General features: G+C 39.9%; 1 protein-coding gene across 1 annotated transcript; it reads right to left on the bottom strand.

Moving 5' to 3' along the window:
* Nucleotides 1–7,706: 7,706 nt before the first annotated feature.
* On the bottom strand, nucleotides 7,707–9,496 carry LOC117439647 (E3 SUMO-protein ligase ZBED1-like). The gene is made up of 3 exons (XM_034075632.1): nucleotides 9,067–9,496; nucleotides 8,465–8,732; nucleotides 7,707–8,358 (listed from the first exon to the last, which is right to left on the bottom strand). The coding sequence occupies exons 1-3, from the start codon at nucleotides 9,494–9,496 to the stop codon at nucleotides 7,707–7,709; spliced, it is 1,350 nt and encodes a 449-aa protein (XP_033931523.1).
* Between the last annotated feature and the right edge of the window lie 10,618 nt (nucleotides 9,497–20,114).

Here is a 20,114-nt window from a genome sequence, read left to right as displayed (position 1 = left end):
GCGCTGTTCCAGGAGTCTCTCTACCATGTAGTAGGGGTGGGCGATATGACGATATATATCGTCGTGACGATATTAGGTCTCCACGATATGCTTTTTCAGAGATATCGTGATAAAAAAAAAAAAATAGCGGGAGGGGAAGAGGCTCTCCGTGCGCGGCGCAGGGGGCTATGACAGCGGACGGAGAGCCTCTTCCCCTCCCGCTCCCCCAGCCTCACCTACTGATTTTAATTTCACCATATATCAAGCCCGATCGATTTCACAATGTCAGCGCACCTCTGCTTTCGTTCAGTCCGAGTTGTTTGACACGCTCCCAAAGTCCCCGCCCCCTTTCTTTGCAGCGAGCAACCATAGGGCAGGCATTTCATAAAGGGGCTCCTTATGAAAAGACTAGCAAACGGTGGAAAGACATAACTGACGCTGTGGCGTTTTATGTTTTTCCCTTCAGTTATGCTAAAGTCTTTTATTACACTTCAAGTCTACTCTAAAGTTTACATTTTAATTATTTGGCACTGACTTTTCCTCATTGATGTTTTATGTTTTACTTAGTTATGTTTTACCCTCCTTTTCATGTTTATTGATGTTCACTGCTCACTTGTTCATTCAGGGTTTCATTTCTGAAATAAAACCAGCTTGAAATGCTATTTTGGTCTGTTACTCCTTTTTGTTTTAGTTTCTGTTACCTTGTAGGTGCTTGTACTGTTAAGTAACTTGAAAAATAACCATAATAACCGACATGAAAAAATATCGTGATATATATCGTCTATCGTGATACTGCCTGAAAATAACGTGATAACATATTTTTCAATATCGCCCACCCCTACCATGTAGTATGTACTGTTCCATCTTGTACTGACATCCTGGATCAGTTTATGCTGTGGTGTGTTCATTTGCTGCTGTTTCACCTTCAGTTTTGTATTTGCCAGCTCGCTTCTCCTGAAGTGTTCAACCAAGTGTCTTGCAGCCCCTACAGCTCTGCTGATGCTGGGCTCTTTGAGGGCATTGTTAACTATGAGCTGGAGTGTGTGCCCACTGCAGCGCACAGAGGCCAAGGCCGTGTTTTTCCTCCAGCATTCGCATTGCTGCCACAATATTGGACCCATTGTCGTGAACTACTGCTTTTATTTTGGTAGGCAAGATGTCATATTTAGCGATCACCTCCTCCAGCCATGTCATGATGTTCACACCAGAATGCCTCTCCTCAAGAGGCATGGTGGCAAGATTCAACGTCTTCATTTCCCAATCTTCACTGATGAAATGGCAGGACACGCCAAGGTATGCCTCTGTTGCACGAATAGTCCAGACATCAGCGGTCAGTGTGAGGGCGCTTTTGACTTCCTTAATGGTCTCCTTTACCTTAGAAGACATCAGATGTGATCTTAGTTAAAAAATGTAAGCGCATACAGTGTATACAGTAAACATCTAACATAGAATCAGTTTAAGATGTTTGGGACACTTTATACTTTAATTTAAATACAATTATGTATCAGTGATTTTATTTCTTATTCATGAAGTCTAATTTTCAATTAATAAATACAAATTATATTCTATGGGTCTATGCGTGCCTGTGGGAGTGAGAAAGTGAGTGAATGTGAGTGAGTGATAAACACTTGTTGTACCTTCAGTAAGGTTGCTTCATATTTCTTTTCCATCAGGTGAGTAAAGTGGGTTCTGGGTGGAAGGATGTATTCAGGGTTAAACTGGCTGATCATTTCACGAAACCCTTCACCATCAACCATCGACATTGGTCTCATATCCTTGACCAGCATGGTCAGGATTGAGTTTGTTAGCGCAGTGGCTTGTTGGAGAGATACAGGCCTTTTCCTTTGAAGATACTGATCCATGGCAGTGGGACTGGCACAGCTCCTCTTTGGCCTGCATTTGATATAAAAATACATCTTTTATTGTCAGGCAAGAGTAACATTAGTTTCTAAAAACATACATATACAATCAATAACATTTGATTTCACATTAAATGAAGTTGAGGTTTGTTATGCCTATCACTTTAATTAGCAAAAGTCAAATCACGAGATAAAACAAATCCGGAGATCGTTCGAGTAAGTTAAATCAAAAGCATCCTGTAGATCATTCTCATATGATTGAAGTGTGTCCTTTGCAGGCCACTGTAGCTAGTGCACCAGCACCACCCGGTGACGTAACAACAACTTTTACACATCCCATTTGGACACAAACACATTACATGTTTTCCCAATTATCCGGTGTTCTCTTGTGCACTCGATCAATTACATCTCCAGCTCTATACTGATTGCAACCATACAACGTGTACAAATAGTTAGCCCCCGCTGCCTCCTGCCTGTCATCTCTCCTAACAGCGCTCTTATTATTGTGAGACTGCCGGGGGCGGGGCAGATGCAACATCTTGCAAGAAACAGCATCTCAGGGCTTCTAAATATTTAACAACCTATTAATGATGCATAGTTACCCACTTAACGGGAAGAAACTCCGCTATTGTAAGACGTGCTAACTGCTAATGTAGCGTTAGCTCGGTGCTAATTCAGCACATAACTGGCAAAAGCGATCTTTTCTACTTCAAACTCACTGAACTAGCCAGGAAAGAGCAAGAAAACAACTTCTGTTTACAGAGCCATATATATATATATATATATATATATATATATATATATATATATATATATATATATAAATACGTCTTACCTGCTGGTTTGTGATCAAAACTGAAGTTGTGTTCAAGGATATGCAATTTAAACATTGGCTAGCTACTGCTAGTTGACTTACCGAGTGGAGTCATCTTCCAGAACTCCGACATGCTTTCTTTTTAGATGTTCCATCATTGATGAAGTGCTCCCATGCCAGGCTAGATCGCCTTTGCAAATGTTGCACTTAACAACCTTTTTCACATTGTCAAGTATGAAATGATCCCACACTTTTGAGGTTTTCGATTTAGATGTTGCCATTACGCTTCTTGTTCTCTCTCGGTTTTTTAGCGGGCTATTCCTCTTATCAAACTCCAGTATATTAATATCTACATGTAAGCGCGTAAAACACCGGTGATGACGTTACCGCGTAAAAAAACGTGATTACGTCCGCGCGTAAAACACGTGATGACGTCACCAACGAATCGACGACCAAATTAGTTGGCAACTAATTTGGTCGTCGATTTTAATCGATTAAGTCGATTAGTTGTTGCAGCCCTAGTGTTGGCCATGTGTTGCACTGGAACCAGACACCGCAAAGACTTCAGCCGAGAACGTACGAACTGCACATGCGTGACTGGCAATAACTAGTGATGGCGAGATGAAGCCTTATGAAGCTTTTAAGCTTTCCAGCCAATTGGTTCGCAAAAGGGTTCATCTCATGAGGCTTCATCATGGGCTTCATCTGAACACAACCCAAAGTGTGTAAAACAGGCAGATTGGACATCTCAACAGTGTGCTCTATCTCATACCGAGTTCCCAATGAGTAAAGCCTTAGAATAACTCTAAGCAACGAACATTATATCATATTTTCATGTTAACAATATTGTTTTTATTCCAGTTTAATGATTGTGATTGAAAAGCCTCTCATTTAGCTGTAGGTTTTCTAAAAAAAAAAAAGACGTATTGACCAGTCGTTGAACCAGGGACCCTGCGGTCATGAGTCAACTGCTTTCCAGCTGAGCCACAGCACACACACTGAATTCATCTGAAAACACTGCACGCTATTTATTCCTGTATTTATTCATTCATTGATGTTTTTATTCCTACTTTTATTTATGCTTTTATTTATTTATACTTAAAACATGTTCCAACCTCTATATAAGTGAGGGTCTGAGCTCTCTTAATTCCATCGTGTCACCGGGCCCGGGTACAGGAGGGGTAATATGGTTCTTATTATACATCCATGGGTAATATGAACATTGTGGTTCAACCGATCTAAAGCACTTTCTGCTTCCAGCAAATCGGTTCACTAAAAGGTTAATCTGAGGCTTCATCATGAGCTTCATGTGCACACAAGACCCCCTGTTGGTGAACAGGTGTAAAACAGCCAAATATTATTTGGAATCTTTGACATACTAAAAATACTGGAAATAATGATACAAAAGTGTAAAATATGTAAAATGTATTTGTAATCCTGTATTAACAGAATTTTGCACCAGTAAGTGTTTTAAAATGACTGTGTATATAATAATAAAAACAATGTATCAACACAGTATCTTGTTGTTATATCTATATATAAATACATGTAAATGTCTGCTGCCTTCTATAAAGACAAAATAAGCAATATATGTTCGAAAACTGGAAAAGAAGAGGGGTTTAACTTTGCAGAGGGCAGTGAATATGCTTGTGTGACTTTGCAGAGGGCAGTGAATATGCTTGTGTGACTTTGCAGAGGGCAGTGAATATGCTTGTGTGACTTTGCAGAGGGCATTGAATATGCTTGTGTGACTTTGCAGAGGGCATTGAATATGCTTGTGTGACTTTGCAGAGGGCATTGAATATGCTTGTGTGACTTTGCAGAGGGCAGTGAATATGCTTGTGTGACTTTGCAGAGGGCAGTGAATATGCTTGTGTTACTTTGCAGAGGGCAGTGAATATGCTTGTGTGACTTTGCAAAGGGCAGTGAATATTAGGGGTGTTGAAAATAATCGTTTCTATGATGCATTGCGATGTGGACGATTCGGTCTCGATGCAGTGACGGAAGATTATCGGTTATAGAGTAGTAACGTTGCTTCCTGATTTTCCGGCCGCGGCTTTACTATAACGTTTTTTCTGTCACTTTAATATCAAATCGGTCTGTGACGCAGAGATCAGGGAACAGACGTGACAACGGCACAGCGGCACAGCAACACGGAGCAGTCTGCTTTATCCACCAACACAAGAACACCAGTCCAGAACCAACAGCAGAAAGACCCGCTCTGAATCACTCCGTGTCGCTGCGGCACAGGGATTTATGTTTTTCAAAAATAATCGCGTTACAATCATGTCAGGTTTTTGGTGGATTTAATGAAGTCTTGGATTGCAGAGTATGAATGTCCTCTAGCAATTTTCAGACGATATATACATGTGTAAAGTTTGTGAAGGCAGGAGGAAAAAAGCTTCCGCGATCACCGTCTCCTCTGTTCCTCCAAGCCCCGCCCCCTCCCTGAAAATAATGAGTGACAGGCTGATAGTGACCCGATAGAAACTTTATTATTCACTTAATCACTGAGATATAATGAAGCTAATTTAATCTCATACAGTCATGGGATTTATGTAACAGTAAAACAGAGAATGTAAGTGTGCACCCACATACAGTATTTTTGTTTGTATATGCTGTTGTAAATACTCCTGTTGTCTGCTGTGTTCAGACTCAAGTCCTGTGTGTGATGCCACATTCAGGACCTTCAGTGTCCTTTCTTAACAGAAGACCGTGGCTAGAAGCTGCAGCTAGACTGCAGAAGCATTAGCTTTTTGTTTTTGAGGATGGAACAACTTCACACACGGAGGCTAGACCTATACAATTAATTTATTTTGGTTTATAAATTAATGTCAAGACATTTATGTTATTGATTTCTGAAGCACTTTCTAAATAATAAAAAGAGAGTTCATATGTATTTACTGCATGTAGGCATTGATGAAAAATAAGCCATGTGCAGTAATATAGAAAATTGAGGATGCAACGCATTGGTATGAATCGTGATGCACCGGGATATCGAATCGTTGACAGGATAATCGTAATCGAATCGTGAGACCAGTGAAGATGCACAGCCCTAGTGAATATGCTTGTGTGACTTTGCAGAGGGCAGTGAATATGCTTGTGTGACTTTGCAAAGGGCAGTGAATATGCTTGTGTGACTTTGCAAAGGGCAGTGAATATGCTTGTGTGACTTTGCAAAGGGCAGTGAATATGCTTGTGACTTTGCAGAGGGCAGTGAATATGCTTGTGACTTTGCAGAGGGCAGTGAATATGCTTGTGTGACTTTGCAAAGGGCAGTGAAAATGCTTGTGATTCATGGAACAATTTTTATTGGTTTTTGTTTAAAAACAATATTTTTTCCACAGTTTTCGGGCTTAGGCGATTTCTTTTCTTTGACACAACTTCTCCTGCCTTTGAAAAGAACCTTTCACACGGGACTGAGGAAGCAGGTGTGCACAAAAAAGTGACTGCAAGTTTATGCAGGTTTGGATAAACATGTTTTTGTGTCTGCCAGTAGTTCAGAGGGTCCTCCAAGCGTCCGATATTTGGTTTGGCCAGGTACCGCTGGACTTCAACAGTTGCTTCAGCTGTGGCATTCTTGGTCTTCCTGGACATCTTCACAGTCTGATCCAATTTATGCCAGAGTTTGTTTCCTGAAAAGTATACACAGAGAGTGTCAGTGCGTGGATGTAATAATTACTTCAAATTGCTTTAAAATTAATAAAATTACCTGGGGTTTCTTGTTCAGGTTGAGATGTGGATGGACTTTCTTGGGGCATGGCTTCAGGCAGTGTGCGAAAAAGTACACGGCCCACCGTCCGGGACGTGTTATTTACAATATCGGACAAGTAGATCTTTAAATTGACTTGTCCGGTGGACAAGTGACGTTTTTCATGGTTAGGGTTAGGGTTAACCCTAACCCTTCATGTCAAAATCCAGCAAGGTGGGCCAGAGATATGGAAAATCCACCCAAATAGCCCCAAAAGAGGTTTTTTGTGTGCTAAATCTGTCTAAAAAGGTCAAATATAACTGTATCAAGATTTGCATCAATCTTGATACGGAGTACTTATTATATGTTGTACTTTGGATTCCTAAAGCTTTTAGTCTACGAACCCATCATCCAAGGTTAGTTTTCACTATAAGTACAAAATATGTTTTGGACGGACACTATAATTTACAGTTTTTTTACCATGTTCAATCTGAATTTTCTTTAAAATAAAAAACATCTATATTGATTCTGACTTTTCTACATCCAACTCACAGGTTTATCATTGCTTTGAGAAAAAGGATTATTAATTTAACCCTTTTTAGAAGGGAAGATATGGTCATTTGTTCTGGGAATGTCATTTTCGAGCCTGAAACCTGAAAAACAGGCTCGGACTTTAACAGGTTTTAACTATATTTAACTGGATGAAGGATTTTAGTCACGGACGTCTGGTTGACTCATCATACCTTAAGTCATGATCTAACTATGATAATGCATGTTGCAGGTTGCTTACCCTCAAATAAGGGGGTTCATCTGTGAATGAAGAAGAGTGGTAAGGGATCCAAGAGATTAAACGTATTACATTAAACTATAGGAAGCTTCAGTATCACATTAGGGAAATAACATACGTGACAAAATAGGTAATTTAACTTTTTATTCCACAATTAAAACCGTTGTTGTGCAAATAGCAGCAAAGTATCTTTTTAACAACATTATAAAAATAAACTTAAGAACAGCTATACACCAGCTCCCTGAGTGGTTTACAAAATTACAACTTAAAATAAATATAATTTGTCATAAAACAAATAACTTGTAATAAAATTTGAACTACTACAATATCAACTTGTGAACCATTTTGTTCCACAGACCTTTTTTTAAATCAAAATGTCTTAGCAACAGTCAGTGCAAAGGAAAACAAAGTCTTCTTGGTCATCATGGCTAGCCTAAACAAATAAAGATCTGCTTTCTTTCTGAACAGAGCACCTAGCAGTTAAATCAATCTGAACATTTATTTTTCACAATTTCAACTGTTTCATAATGTAGTCAAATATAATAATTCGCATCTGTATGCATTGCTCAATCAGGCTTAGAGGTTTTTGGCCAAGAATACTAGTCTATCCACTAATGCAGGCTTGAGACAAGAACGTTGGCAAGTGACGATGTTGCCACTTGCACTGAAAAGCCTCTCTGAGGGGGCACTTGTAGCAGGTATGCATAGGTACTTGCGGGCAAGCTTGGGGAGTTGTGGAAAGATTACTTTGTGCGTTTTCCACCATGCAAGTGGATCTTCCTCTTTGTCTATTGAAGGTGTTAGCAGGTAGCTGTTTAACTCTGCTTCCACAGCATCCTTTAGGTACTGAGACAAATCAGCCTTTGCTGCAGCTTCGCTCTGTTTAAAGAAACTTCCTAAAGACCTCTTGCCTTTCTTTGCCTGGGACGTGCCAGCCACTTCGCACTCCACTTCAGTGCTGCAGCTTGCAGCTGCAGTCTCCTGGCATGTCATGATTGTCGTCATCATCATCTCCGATGTCACTCTGGCCTTGACTTGGGTCTTGCTGTCTGCAGTGATGAAGTCCATCTTGAACTGGGAGTCCAAACAAGATGCCATATCTAGCAGCTTCTGAGTATCTTCATCTTCATATTTCTCATTCAGGTAATCCCTCATCTCTTTCTTCAACTTCTTGCTCAGGTCTGTGTCTTCTTCTCGTATTAGCAGCATTGACGAGATGAAGAACTGGCTTCACATAGGAGACACTAACGTAGTCTTCCCCTGAAAGTGCGTTTGTGAACTCCAGCAATGGGCCCAGGGACTTGCTGACAGATTCCAGGACATCTATATCTTGCCAGTTTGGAATTGGATGCCGCAGCTTCTTGTCCACAGGCAGGACCTGACTTAAAGCTTTCTGCTGCTCCAGTATCCTGATGATCATCATCTGCCTGGAACCCCATCTTGTTTGGCATTCTGTTATGAAGGAATGTGATGGCAGATTGAGTTCCTTCTGGGCTTTTTCAAGAGCACTTCTGGCCTTCCAGCTGTGAGAGAAGTGACCCACCAGCTTCTTGCACACACCCGCAGTACGGTTGATGCGGCCATCCTTTTTCACTGCATTTTCTAAGGGGGAATAAATAAATAAAAAGTAAAGATTAAATATTATACACATTTCTATTAACTATACATTTACATGTGTGTGTCCTCCAGTTTGAAATTAGCTGCCTTCAACAATGAATTATAAATATTATATATATATTGCTTATAAAACGTAACATTTATGAAACTCATTAAAATTAAGAAAACTGTTGCATTTCAGGACAGGTTGTTAAGCACTCCTGGAAAATATAGCATTACTCTCTCTGTTACACTTCCCTGAATAAAGGTTATTTAAAAAAAAAAAACACACTCGACACAGACACAGCTTAGTAAATAAAGCGTGGGCGGGGTAACTTACCAACTGCAAGATGAAGTCTGTGGCCAAAGCACTGCAGCCGGGTCCACTCGTTCAGGGAGGCAGCCTTCACCATATTTGCAGCATTGTCTGTTGTTATACAGACTTGACGTGTCTCATCCAGGCCCCAAGCAGCCACAGCTTCTCTCAGCCCCGCTGCGATGTTGTCACTTGTGTGATTTTCTGGGAAAAATGCCGTTTGCAAACAGCGACTTTTCAGTGTGAAGTCCTCATCAATAAAGTGCACCGTCAGGCTTATGTACGGCTCCGTTGTCCGGCTGGACCACAAGTCCGTTGTAACAGCATAGTATTCCACTTTAGACAGCTCTGTTTCAACTTTTGCCGTGCATTTCTCGTACAGGTCGGGGATGGCGACTTGAGAAAAATAGGTGCGTGATGGTATTACGTACCGCTTATCAAGTGAGTGGATCATTTTCTTAAAACCCTCTTTTGTAACGGTGTAAATTGGTACCATGTCTTTTGCCAGGTGAAATGTTATGGCATCTGTGATGTCTTTATGCCGTTTTGAACCTTTCTCATATGGTGTAACACCGGCAAAGGCATCTGAAATAGATTTTTGCTGTGGATGGCAACCAGATCTGACTCTGCACTCGTCATACTGAGATTTGTGGTGTCTATTCAAATGGGCGAGTAAATTCGACGTGTTGCCTCGGGTTGCCGAAACAATTGCATGGCACTGTCTACAAAGTACCTTTGTTTGGTCATCATCAAGCTTTTTGTATCCAAAATAGTTCCAGATGGCAGATGTTGCTTTTCTTCTTGGAAGTAAATCTTCATTCTCTCCGGTATTGTCCTCCTGTGCCTCGCTCATTTTTTACCAGTGTTTTGATGGTCTGCAAACTAGCGGGGCGGGGCCTGCTGTGATCTGATCAAGAATGATTGTGATTGGTGGTTTGCTGTGCATGCAGGGGAAGTTCTACACACACCAACACATGAACAAATAATGAGTGAGTAGCCAAAACCGGAAGCTGCATACACTCTGGTGGCTACCATTAGCAGCTAACTTTTGTGCTCCGATTTTTACATACAAATGGAATTATGGATTATAAACAATTGCTTCAAAGCCACAGATACAGTATCAACCTATGGATCAACCGATTCAGCCGCGTTTTTTCTTTCTCGTTTTAATGCCATTGAACACGTCTTTTGATCAGATTGACAGCTACGGTGAGACGATCTCCCATAAAAGCTCCGTAAAAGGTACGTGTTGTGATGTCCGTGTTTGCTTCCCCTGTTGCGAGATCGGATCGCTTAAATACTATACTTAAATAATCTGTGGAGTCTCAGCTTTAATCGGATATATTGTATGTGCAGTTTCGATAAGTAATAAGGGTATCTTTATATTGAATTCTGTGCTAAAGTGCGTTAGCATTTAAAAAAAAAAATGAATAAAACCGCACGTCCCTGCGGTGTGAATACCGCGCATGCGCATACCGCGGTTATCGCCATGACACGGTATATCGTTCAGCCCTAGTATTGACACAGCAACGTGTATACTGGTGTTATTAGACTTGGCTACAGACTTAGGGCAGCTGTAACTGATTGCAGTTGCTCGTGAGATGCTAAGGTTTACTTTATAAATTAGGCAAAGGACAGTTATATTTGCCCCATGCCTTCTGCAGCAGCAGGCCATTCACTTTGATTTTATCCCGTTATGAAATGTCATTTTGACAATAAAGAAATTCTACATAAACGTTATCTTGCACGTTTTATCGAATCATCTCCGTTTCTAACTTTCAATATATTTTAAAAGAGATCTCTCTCTCATCTGCGTGCGGGGGCGGGGCCTCACAGAGATGCTGCTGCGCTGTGCACACAGTTCTGCCGGTAATGAATATTAGGATACATTTTGTTTCCACCAATCATTCCAATAAGTATTCCAAAATGTATTCACTTCAGGTTTACGAAAGTAACTGTAATCAGATTAGTTGTTTTTCAAATGTAACGCGAGCTGAATACAGTTAGGCTACTTGATTTTTGTATTCTGATTACGTAACGCCGTTACATGTATTCCGTTACAACCAAGCGGCAAACTCTGGGGAACAGCCGGGTAGCCAATACGGAAGTGCCACACACTGCAGTTCATACATGGGCCGCTAGGGACTGGCTGCAGAAAGGAGCAATTTCCATAGACCCCCATGTTAAAATGCCCAACTTTACAGCAGAAAAAAACATGTTTCTACCCATGGATGTGTGAGAGAGATTTTCTTTTCAGCAATGTAGATGGAAGGAATGGAGGCTGAAGTCCGCTTTATATCAAACACCTGAGTTTATTGAGAGCCACGGCCGGGAGCATTGGCAGGGTTCTCACACGACTTCATCATGTGATTCCCCAGCCAACACTGAAGATTACACAGAAACACAGCGCAAATCTACACAGATAATCAAGGAGGAGCCTCTATTTCGCGCGTCTTCTGATCGATAATCACAAGAACCTGGATTCAGAGACAAAGACAGTCTGTTAAAGTCCTCTGGCAGTTAGTCACAGTCCCCCAACAGGAAAGCGGAACCTTTAACCCTTTAACCTTTAACCCCCTGCTCTAAGTTATGGCAGACCTATGTGAAACACAAAATGCTTTTTGGTACAAACACACAACAAAATATTTCCCTCACAGATCCACGCTTTTATCAATTCATTGATAACCAATTAACATTAGTCTAAGAATATTTTCAGTCACTACTTGAATCAAATAAAACGTCCTCAGAGTTGGGTGGATTCCTCATTACATTAATTACATCAAAAACAGAATAAGATTGGAACAGCCAATCACAATGGTTGATACAGACAACCATAATAGAAAAATCATCTTTCTTCAGTGTTTGATTTCTTTTGTCAAAAAGCACAATAATAACACATATGCAATACAAAAATATAATAGTAAAATATATGTTTCAAAAACAAGATCTTTTATCATTTATCCCTCAGTTAATCTCATTCATCAAACACAAATTCAAATTCAGCTTACATCTTTAAAGATTTACTTCAAGGCAATTCATAATTAAAACACAATTAGAATGTAGGATTATAAGAAATCCAATTGAGGTATAAAATCAGAATCAATAGGGATTCAGTTAAAAATTCACAGTTAAGGTATAAATTCACAGTGATGAATCGATCAATCTGTAATCTGTAAAGGTACAGTGTCCTCAATCTTTAGCATTACTTTTCGTTTACTTCAATACACTTATTCAAGAGTAAGGCACTTTACTACATATATTTTATTCAAATACATTTGTTTAACATCTGAAAAGGAAAAGTTAGGCATTTTATTTCAACAACCTGAGGAAAGAAAAGTCAAAACATCTATTCGTTTGAAACCGTCAGGCAGGTAATTGTATTTACTGTATCAACAATGAGAGAGACTAGGCCCTCGTACTGTTAAGATTGCTCAGAGTCTGTGGGGAAAAGTTGTACCAATCCTCAGCCTCCTCGCTAATTCTGGATGCTATGTTCAGCTAACTAAACCAGCTTTCGTGAAAGGAATTGGGCTAAACATGGGAGAATGCATAGATTCTGGCATATTTTGGCACAGCAAACAGTTGCTAATATTGTGTTCATGTGCGTAGTCTAACATTAAACTTGCTGCAGAATTAGTTTTAGTTCGTTAAAAGGAGTGATTTAAGGCCTTTTTGAAAAATCTACATCACCTGCTGAGTATTTAAGTGGAGTGGATAGAACATTTGTTTTTCTATCTAAATGTAGCATGCAGTAGCACCTGGATTGGGAACCTGGTAATCTGGTTTCCTCGTTGTACATTTTACCTGGTAATGATTAAGGATAGTAACATTGTCTGTTATAATATTAGAAATATCTTATTGTTCAATACATTATCAATCTGAAAATATCCATTAATTTATTTTGTTTAGTGTGAAAGTGTAATCTGATCTGACAATTAATTTATTTGTTTAGTGTGAAAGTGTAATCTGATCTGACAAAATATATTTGTCACCACTATGTAACACATATCTGTTCATCGGAAATATAAAAACAATCATTAATTGTACATCTGTAATCATATGGTCATTCAATTCAAATGTTATCTTTGTACAAGAGCTAGAAGAACATGTCCTCCTGACTCGTTCTCCTCCTCTCTTTATGACACAGAATGTCTGGTGTGTGAAGGCATCCTGATACTGTAGATTAGCACTGAGTGCTGATTGGCTCAAAACTCTTCTTCCCCAGAGCACTATATTTCAAACCCCCCAATTGCTCTGCTTTTTGTGGCTCATTCAGTGAGCACTTTATGATCTCCCAGTGAAACAGAGGCTCATCTGCCTGCATTCCTTCTGCTATCTGCTTGAGAGCAGAGCCTATTCCAAGTGGCACATCCAGATGCCACCCCCGTGATGGGAGAGGTTAGGAAGACATCTGCCCCTCCAAGAAACATGGCGCCTCTGAAGCCATCGCTCGTCCTGCAGAGTTGTCTGTTTGCCCCCCCCCCCCCCCCCCCCGAGCAGAAAGATGAAGAAGCATCCCATCCCATCAGAAAGTTGAAGATTAGAATCCTCTCATCTCGAACGACCTCGTGCCTCCTTGCCCGTGGCTGGGGGTGCTCTCTGCAGCCAGAGGGTGTGACCCTCTCTCTCTGACCCTTGACCTTCAGAGCTGTCCTAGTGATTGGGTTAACACTTCATAGAGATGTTTTCCTGGGTGCAGACAACTCAAAGTAATGGATTAGCACATTATCATTCAATTACAAAAATACGATAGGCCCCTCAGAATTATTTGGGAGCCTTCCTGACACATGCACATGCATACATGTAAGGTTTGTGTTAGTCATTTAACATGCAAGAATCATATACTCATCAGTCCAAAGCAGAGAAATGTTATTTTAAGTTAAATGTGAGCTAGTCCCTGTGGATATAACCCGTTCTCAATTATTCTAAATATTATATTAATTCACCATTTACCGTTTGATAAAAGATTAGTTTATCAGAAGTACATTTCCTCTTCCATAAACATAGGTTTGAGAAATGAATGTTTCAATATGAGATCAATTACTCAAATATAATTGACTCTCCCCTCCCTTTTCTTACATATGTCACATAATGTAATAACAACGTAGGAGTCTATTTAAACATGGTATCGTCTATAAGCTATTAATCGAGAAAACTCAGTATCAGCACGCAACTTGCAAATAACTCTTCTCTCTTTCCTATCCCTCTCTTATCCTCATCTCTCTATTCTCTCCTCCACATCTCTCTCTATTCTCTCTCTCTATTCTCTCTTTCTATTCTCTCTCTTATCCTCATCTCTCTATTCTTTCTTCCACATCTCTCTCTATTCTCTCTCTCTATTCTCTCTCTCTATTCTCTCTTTCTATTCTCTCGTCCACAGCTCTCTCTATTGTCTCTTACTTCAGTTAGATATGAAATAAAACATAGAAGTCCATGTAAGCATGGTAGAGGTCATAATCCATCAGTCGAGAAAACTCCGTATCAGCTGTGCGCAACTAACAAAAACAATTGTGAGAACCATATATTATGCAGGAAATGCACACCTTTGTTGAAAAAAAACAAAACAAACAAAAACAAAGCATCTCTGATTTGGGAGGAACAGCTTCAACCCCCTAAACATCTGAGTCACCACTGAAGGCATAGCATGAATGACAGTGGGCGTCTGAGGGTGTCTATACTGAGAAATGTCAAACAAATTCAAAACCTTACATTTGAAAACAGGTTTGCATTCCTCCACTTAAGGTGACGTCATCATTGGAAACAATAAGAACAAACTATTTTGATATAGAATCTATAAATTGAATCTTTAGAGCAGAACAGAATGGTTGTATTTTTAGCCTAAGCTCCGTGCAGCCTCATGGTCTATATAATGTGAATATATGTAGTAGACAGTAACAGGCCCCTGACAACAGGCCTATACTAAAAATGGTAGGGGCTTTTCACAGCTTGCCAACCTGCAGGCATCCTCTGCATAGCAGTATGAATAGCCTTAAAAAACAAACAAACCCACTCTGTGGTAACGAGAGTCATATTTCTGACCCCTGTGCCCAAGTGAAGCCGTTTGACTCATCTGACTGACCCAAGGGTTTGGAGCTGGTGTGACAGGGAGGCTTCCAAGTGTTCAGAGCAGACGTCAAGCTTTCAGTTCATGGCTCGGTGGGGGGAGCAGACCCATGTGAGACAGTATCAACGGCTGTAAAGTTCAGTTTGAGGAATGTCATTCTCTCTGTGAGCAGGGAATGGTGTCCATTCTCGGACCAGACCATTAATGTCATGTAGCACAGCCATAGCATCTCTGTGACTGCACTCAGCCGGTCTGTAGCAGGGCAGAGCTGGGTGACTTTTAGTGAAGCCGTCCGAAGCCATAGACAACAAACGGAACACAGGATCATCAATGTCTCTCTTTACCAGTGGCTCAATCATAAAAGAAATTAGTGGGGAAATGTGGAACACTAATCCATCATGTGAAATGTTGAGTTAATTTAAATAATTATTTATGGGATGAAATCAAATTATCATTAATATTAGAAACTAAAGTCAGTTAAAATAGGACTTGCACGGATCAGAATCTAATCAATACACCATTTTCCCAGCTCTGTAATGAAATGGATGACAAGCAGGTATGCAAACTTGTCACCTTTTGAATCCAAACTAGGTCGTTTGTGTGATTCATGTAGATCTGCAATACAAATATTATTTGGGGCATGGGCAAGGTTGCCAACTCTGGGTACCTGGCTGGATTGAGATTTCGATATCATGGGTTTAATTACACACATGCGCACGAAATGACTGCTATCGTGTCAGTAGCGGGACCTTAGCATATATGTAGGATATGTATATAATATATATATATAAATGCACAATATTGGACTCAGACTATAAAAGGGCACACAGTGTCATTCACTAATGAAAGTCAAACACATGTTTGTTTCCACTGTTTTATTGTGTGCCTGTCATGATAAGCAATTAATTGACGTATCAGCTCCTGAGTATTTTTTGTTGGGTAATCTATGGTAGGGCTAACTCATACAGTGGTGGGGCTCAAATCAGTATTTGAAATGTAATTACATATTGATTGATTGATTGAAAAGTATATTAACAGCTTGTATATTGGGTACAGTACAGCTCAAAAAATACAATTGTCAAGGGGATGCAGACCAGAGAAAGACTTTCGTCTTGTTTACATCAGGGTCCCCCATTTCCAATTCATCATGTCATTTAAGACATATAAGACATATTTGACATACAGATGGCTATATCGCCCCCTTGACGGTGAAACGCCACGCATGAGGTTTGGATTATTTCCCTGTCTCAATCCAAATGGAACTGTATGAAATAAAAAGGCACATTTGTGTGACAAAATTGACATGCTGAAAACCCAACCCCGCAGCGGCGCTGTCTGAGGGGATTTTGTTGAAATACTAACATAAAATACACATTCTCTTGAGATGAAAAAATAAGTCCATCTATTACTACACGACATATTTAAATGAAGCTGAACCTGCTGCTCCTCACAGAGGAAAAAAGGCTGTGTGAATTACTTTACATTCGTGGATCCCCCACTGTCCTGTGTGTGAAAACGGAAGACAGCCCACACACCTATCAATCATCAAACCGTGAGGTCCTATTTCATTATGTGATGAGTTCTATCAACACGTAATGTTGTATCAATGTATATCGAGATGTGTTACCGCAAAATTATTCTCCGTCGGGACTTCCTGCAACAACACCACGCCGCCACCTCGATTCTGATAGGCCAGAATCTATTATCAAAGATGTCCTATTTAAGAAGACGATCACTACGTGACAATCTGCAGCCGCTTGTTCTTGAGTAGAAGTACCAGAGTGTATGCATACTATGTTACAGCAAGAGTACTGCATTAAAAATGTTACTCAAGTGAAAGTAGAAAAGTATTCTCATCAAAATATAGTGGAAATAGCGACAGTCGTTGTGCAGATTGGTCCATTTCAGAATAATATATATGATGTGTTTTATAATGATTTATCATCAAAGTGTTCTCAAAGCTGGTGAAGGTGCAGCTAGTCTGAAGTACTTTGTAGACTGCAGGGTAGCTGGTGGATTTACTCCAGGTGGAACTAAAGTCTGATTTAACACTTGATTAGATTTCACATCATTCATCCAGATCCGTAAAGTAACTAAAAGGTATGAAATACATGTAGCGGAGTAGAAATACACCATGTACCTCTGAACTGTAGAAGTAGAAGAATAAAGTGGCAAAACATTTAAATACTCAAATCAAGTACAAGTATCTCAAAATAGTGCTCAAGTATAGTACCTGTTGACTTTATGAACTTAGTTACACCAGTGGCTATACAGATAGAAAGACTAAGCCTTACACAGAGGCATGAAAACACATCTATGAAAAATGCTCAACAATGCTGCCAGAACCACAAACTGACTGCTACAATTAAAATAAATGCCTCTATCCATCTCCATCAGATGTATATAGCACCTTTCAACGCAAGGCAATTGAAAGTGCCTTACAAAAAATGAAAGACATTAAGCATTAAAAGAAGAGCTAATAAAATAAGCATTAAAAGGACAAATACATGGATAAAAGTTACAGTGCGGTCTAAGATATGACTAGTTCAATTAAAAGCATAATAACTGAACGCTGCTTCTCCATGTTTAGTTCTGACTCTGGGGACAGAAAGCTGACCAGTCCCTGAAGACCTGAGAGGTCTGGATGGTTCATCATTTAGCAGGAGGTCAGAAATGTATTTTGGGCCTAAACCATTCAGTGCTTTATAAACCAGCAGCAGTATTTTGAAATCTATTCTTTGACACACAGGAAGCCAGTGTAAAGACTTCAGAACTGGAGTGATGTGATCCACTTTCTTAGTGTTAGTGAGGACTCGAGCAGCGGCGTTCTGAATCAGCTGCAGCTTCCTAATAGATGTTTTAGTGAGACCTGTGAAGACACCATTGCAGTAGTCCAGTCTACTGAAGATAAAAGCATGGACAAGTTTTTTTTTTTCAAATCCTGCTGTGACATTAGTCTTTCAATCCTAGATATATTCTTTAGGTGATAGTAGACTGATTTAGTAACTGTAAATCACTTACGTGTGTGTGTGTGTGTGTGTGTGTGTGTGTGTGTGTGTGTGTGTGTGTGTGTGTGTGTGTGTGTGTGTGTGTGTGTGTGTGTGTGTGTGTGTGTGTGTGTGTGTGTGTGTGTGTGTGTGTGTGTGTGTGTGTGTGTGTGTGTGTGTGTGTGTGTGTGTGTGTGTGTGTGTGTGTGTGTGTGTGTGTGTGTGTGTGTGTGTGTGTGTGTGTGTGTGTGTGTGTGTGTGTGTGTGTGTGTGTGTGTGTGTGTGTGTGTGTGTGTGTGTGTGTGTGTGTGTGTGTGTGTGGCCAGATGTTCCTCTTTGTGCCTTTAGGCCATAAAACCCCCCAATGGTCGCTCTGTGGTCTTGCTCAGATTCTCTGCCCCTCCAAAGGTCACGCCTGTGATTGACCTCGGGTGCAGGATTTTAGGAGCAGAGGAAAGGGGAGATTCCGTCCAAAATGCAAACCTCTCCATGACTTGTCTTTAAAACGTTCTTTAAGTCCTGTATTAAGTCTTCTGTTATGTAGCGGGAAATCCCATTTAAAAATGAAGAGCAAAATAGTTTAGTTTACTTCTCTGTCTGTTCGGATTTGGAAATGTTTATGATTTATTTTGTGTGCTCGTGAACGAGAGAAGGAGAAAAAAACATCTACCTTTGAACTGCAATTACTTATCTTAAAAATTGCAACATTATACTCCTTAAAAAATTGCTCAATTCATTTAAACACATTTATTATGTGCACAATAAAACCTCAACAAGTATATTGATCCTGGCTTAACCAGCGACTTTTACTCTATTGTTCATAAGCTCAGTATTTGACAACTATTAGGATTGTAGTAATGTCTGTATAGACCAATTGTACTAGAAATAATTTGAAACGGTTTAATAAAGAATGTTAAACTATATTTAAACTGTAATTGAACTTCAACGTATATCAATTATCTGATTCCAGGGGCCAGTTGGAAACAGACAATCAACAAGGTTTTCATTTTGCAGCAACAGCGCAAAAGTTTCAATTACTGTCTGACTACATTGCATTTAGCTGACGCTTTTATCCAAAGCGACTTACATTAAGTACATTCGACTAGGAAGACACAACCTTGAAGAAAACAGAACCCTATAAGTACATCAGGCCTCACAGAGCCAAGCACCTCAAGTGCTTCTCAACTGGCTATAGATAAGCCAGTCCTCATGTCTGAGTCTGGTTCTGTCTTATCTTCTTTGTTTTGGAATGTGTTCAATACATTACGTTTTTTTTTATTATTCATTATTACCATATAATACATAGATTTAAGAATAAATGAAACAAATAATACAACATTGAGCTGTTTGAGCTTTTCATCTTTACATTATTGTTTTATTTCTCTCAAGTCATTTAATTTTGGTGAAATAACTGAAGTTTTAGTTCATTTTACCCTGGCTGTGGACTGATTCATTATGAGTTGTTACAACGCATGCACAAGACGGCGGGTAGACAAACAAACACGAAACCATTATACAAACAAACACTGCAGTTAGACAAATAAACATAAAAACTCTCAACAACTCAGCCTGACAAAAACTCTTCCAGCCTATTTTAATCCGAATTAGGGAGACTTTCAGAGGGGCCACTAATTATGAGCCCTCTATCCTCATAATTCTCGTGTATCTGCAAACACAGCCAAATTCAGCAATTCATACAACATTCTCAAACCACACATTGGGCACTTTCTTTAGTTCAAAAGCGTCAATAATCGCGGATAATGCTGTATGCTCCTTTTTTCTACGTGCAGCTCTCCCCAGGGGGCAGAGAATCGGCACCTCAGCAGAAATGCTATTTATCCTCTGAAAACTCCTAAATTCGGCGATTTGTTTAAATACAAATCTTGCGCAAACACAGCCAAATTCAGCAATTCATACAACATTCTCAAACCACACATTGAGCACTTTCTTTAGTTCAAAAGTGTCAATAATCGCGGATAATGCTGTATGCTCCTTTTTTCTACGTGCAGCTCTCCCCAGGG

This window comes from Pseudochaenichthys georgianus, chromosome 24, assembly GCF_902827115.2.
Source record: "Pseudochaenichthys georgianus chromosome 24, fPseGeo1.2, whole genome shotgun sequence".
Taxonomy (NCBI): Eukaryota; Metazoa; Chordata; class Actinopteri; order Perciformes; family Channichthyidae; genus Pseudochaenichthys; species Pseudochaenichthys georgianus.
This window is presented reverse-complemented; position numbering and strand designations above follow the sequence as displayed.

Coding starts and splice junctions, on each gene's coding strand:
- LOC117439647 (XM_034075632.1), bottom strand. CDS start 9,496: ATGATCCACTCACTTGATAAGCGGTACGTAATACCATCACGCACCTAT. Junction 8,733..9,066: donor CAGACTTCATCTTGCAGTTG/GTAAGTTACCCC, acceptor ATTCCCCCTTAG/AAAATGCAGTGAAAAAGGAT. Junction 8,359..8,464: donor CGGCATCCAATTCCAAACTG/GCAAGATATAGA, acceptor TCCTATGTGAAG/CCAGTTCTTCATCTCGTCAA.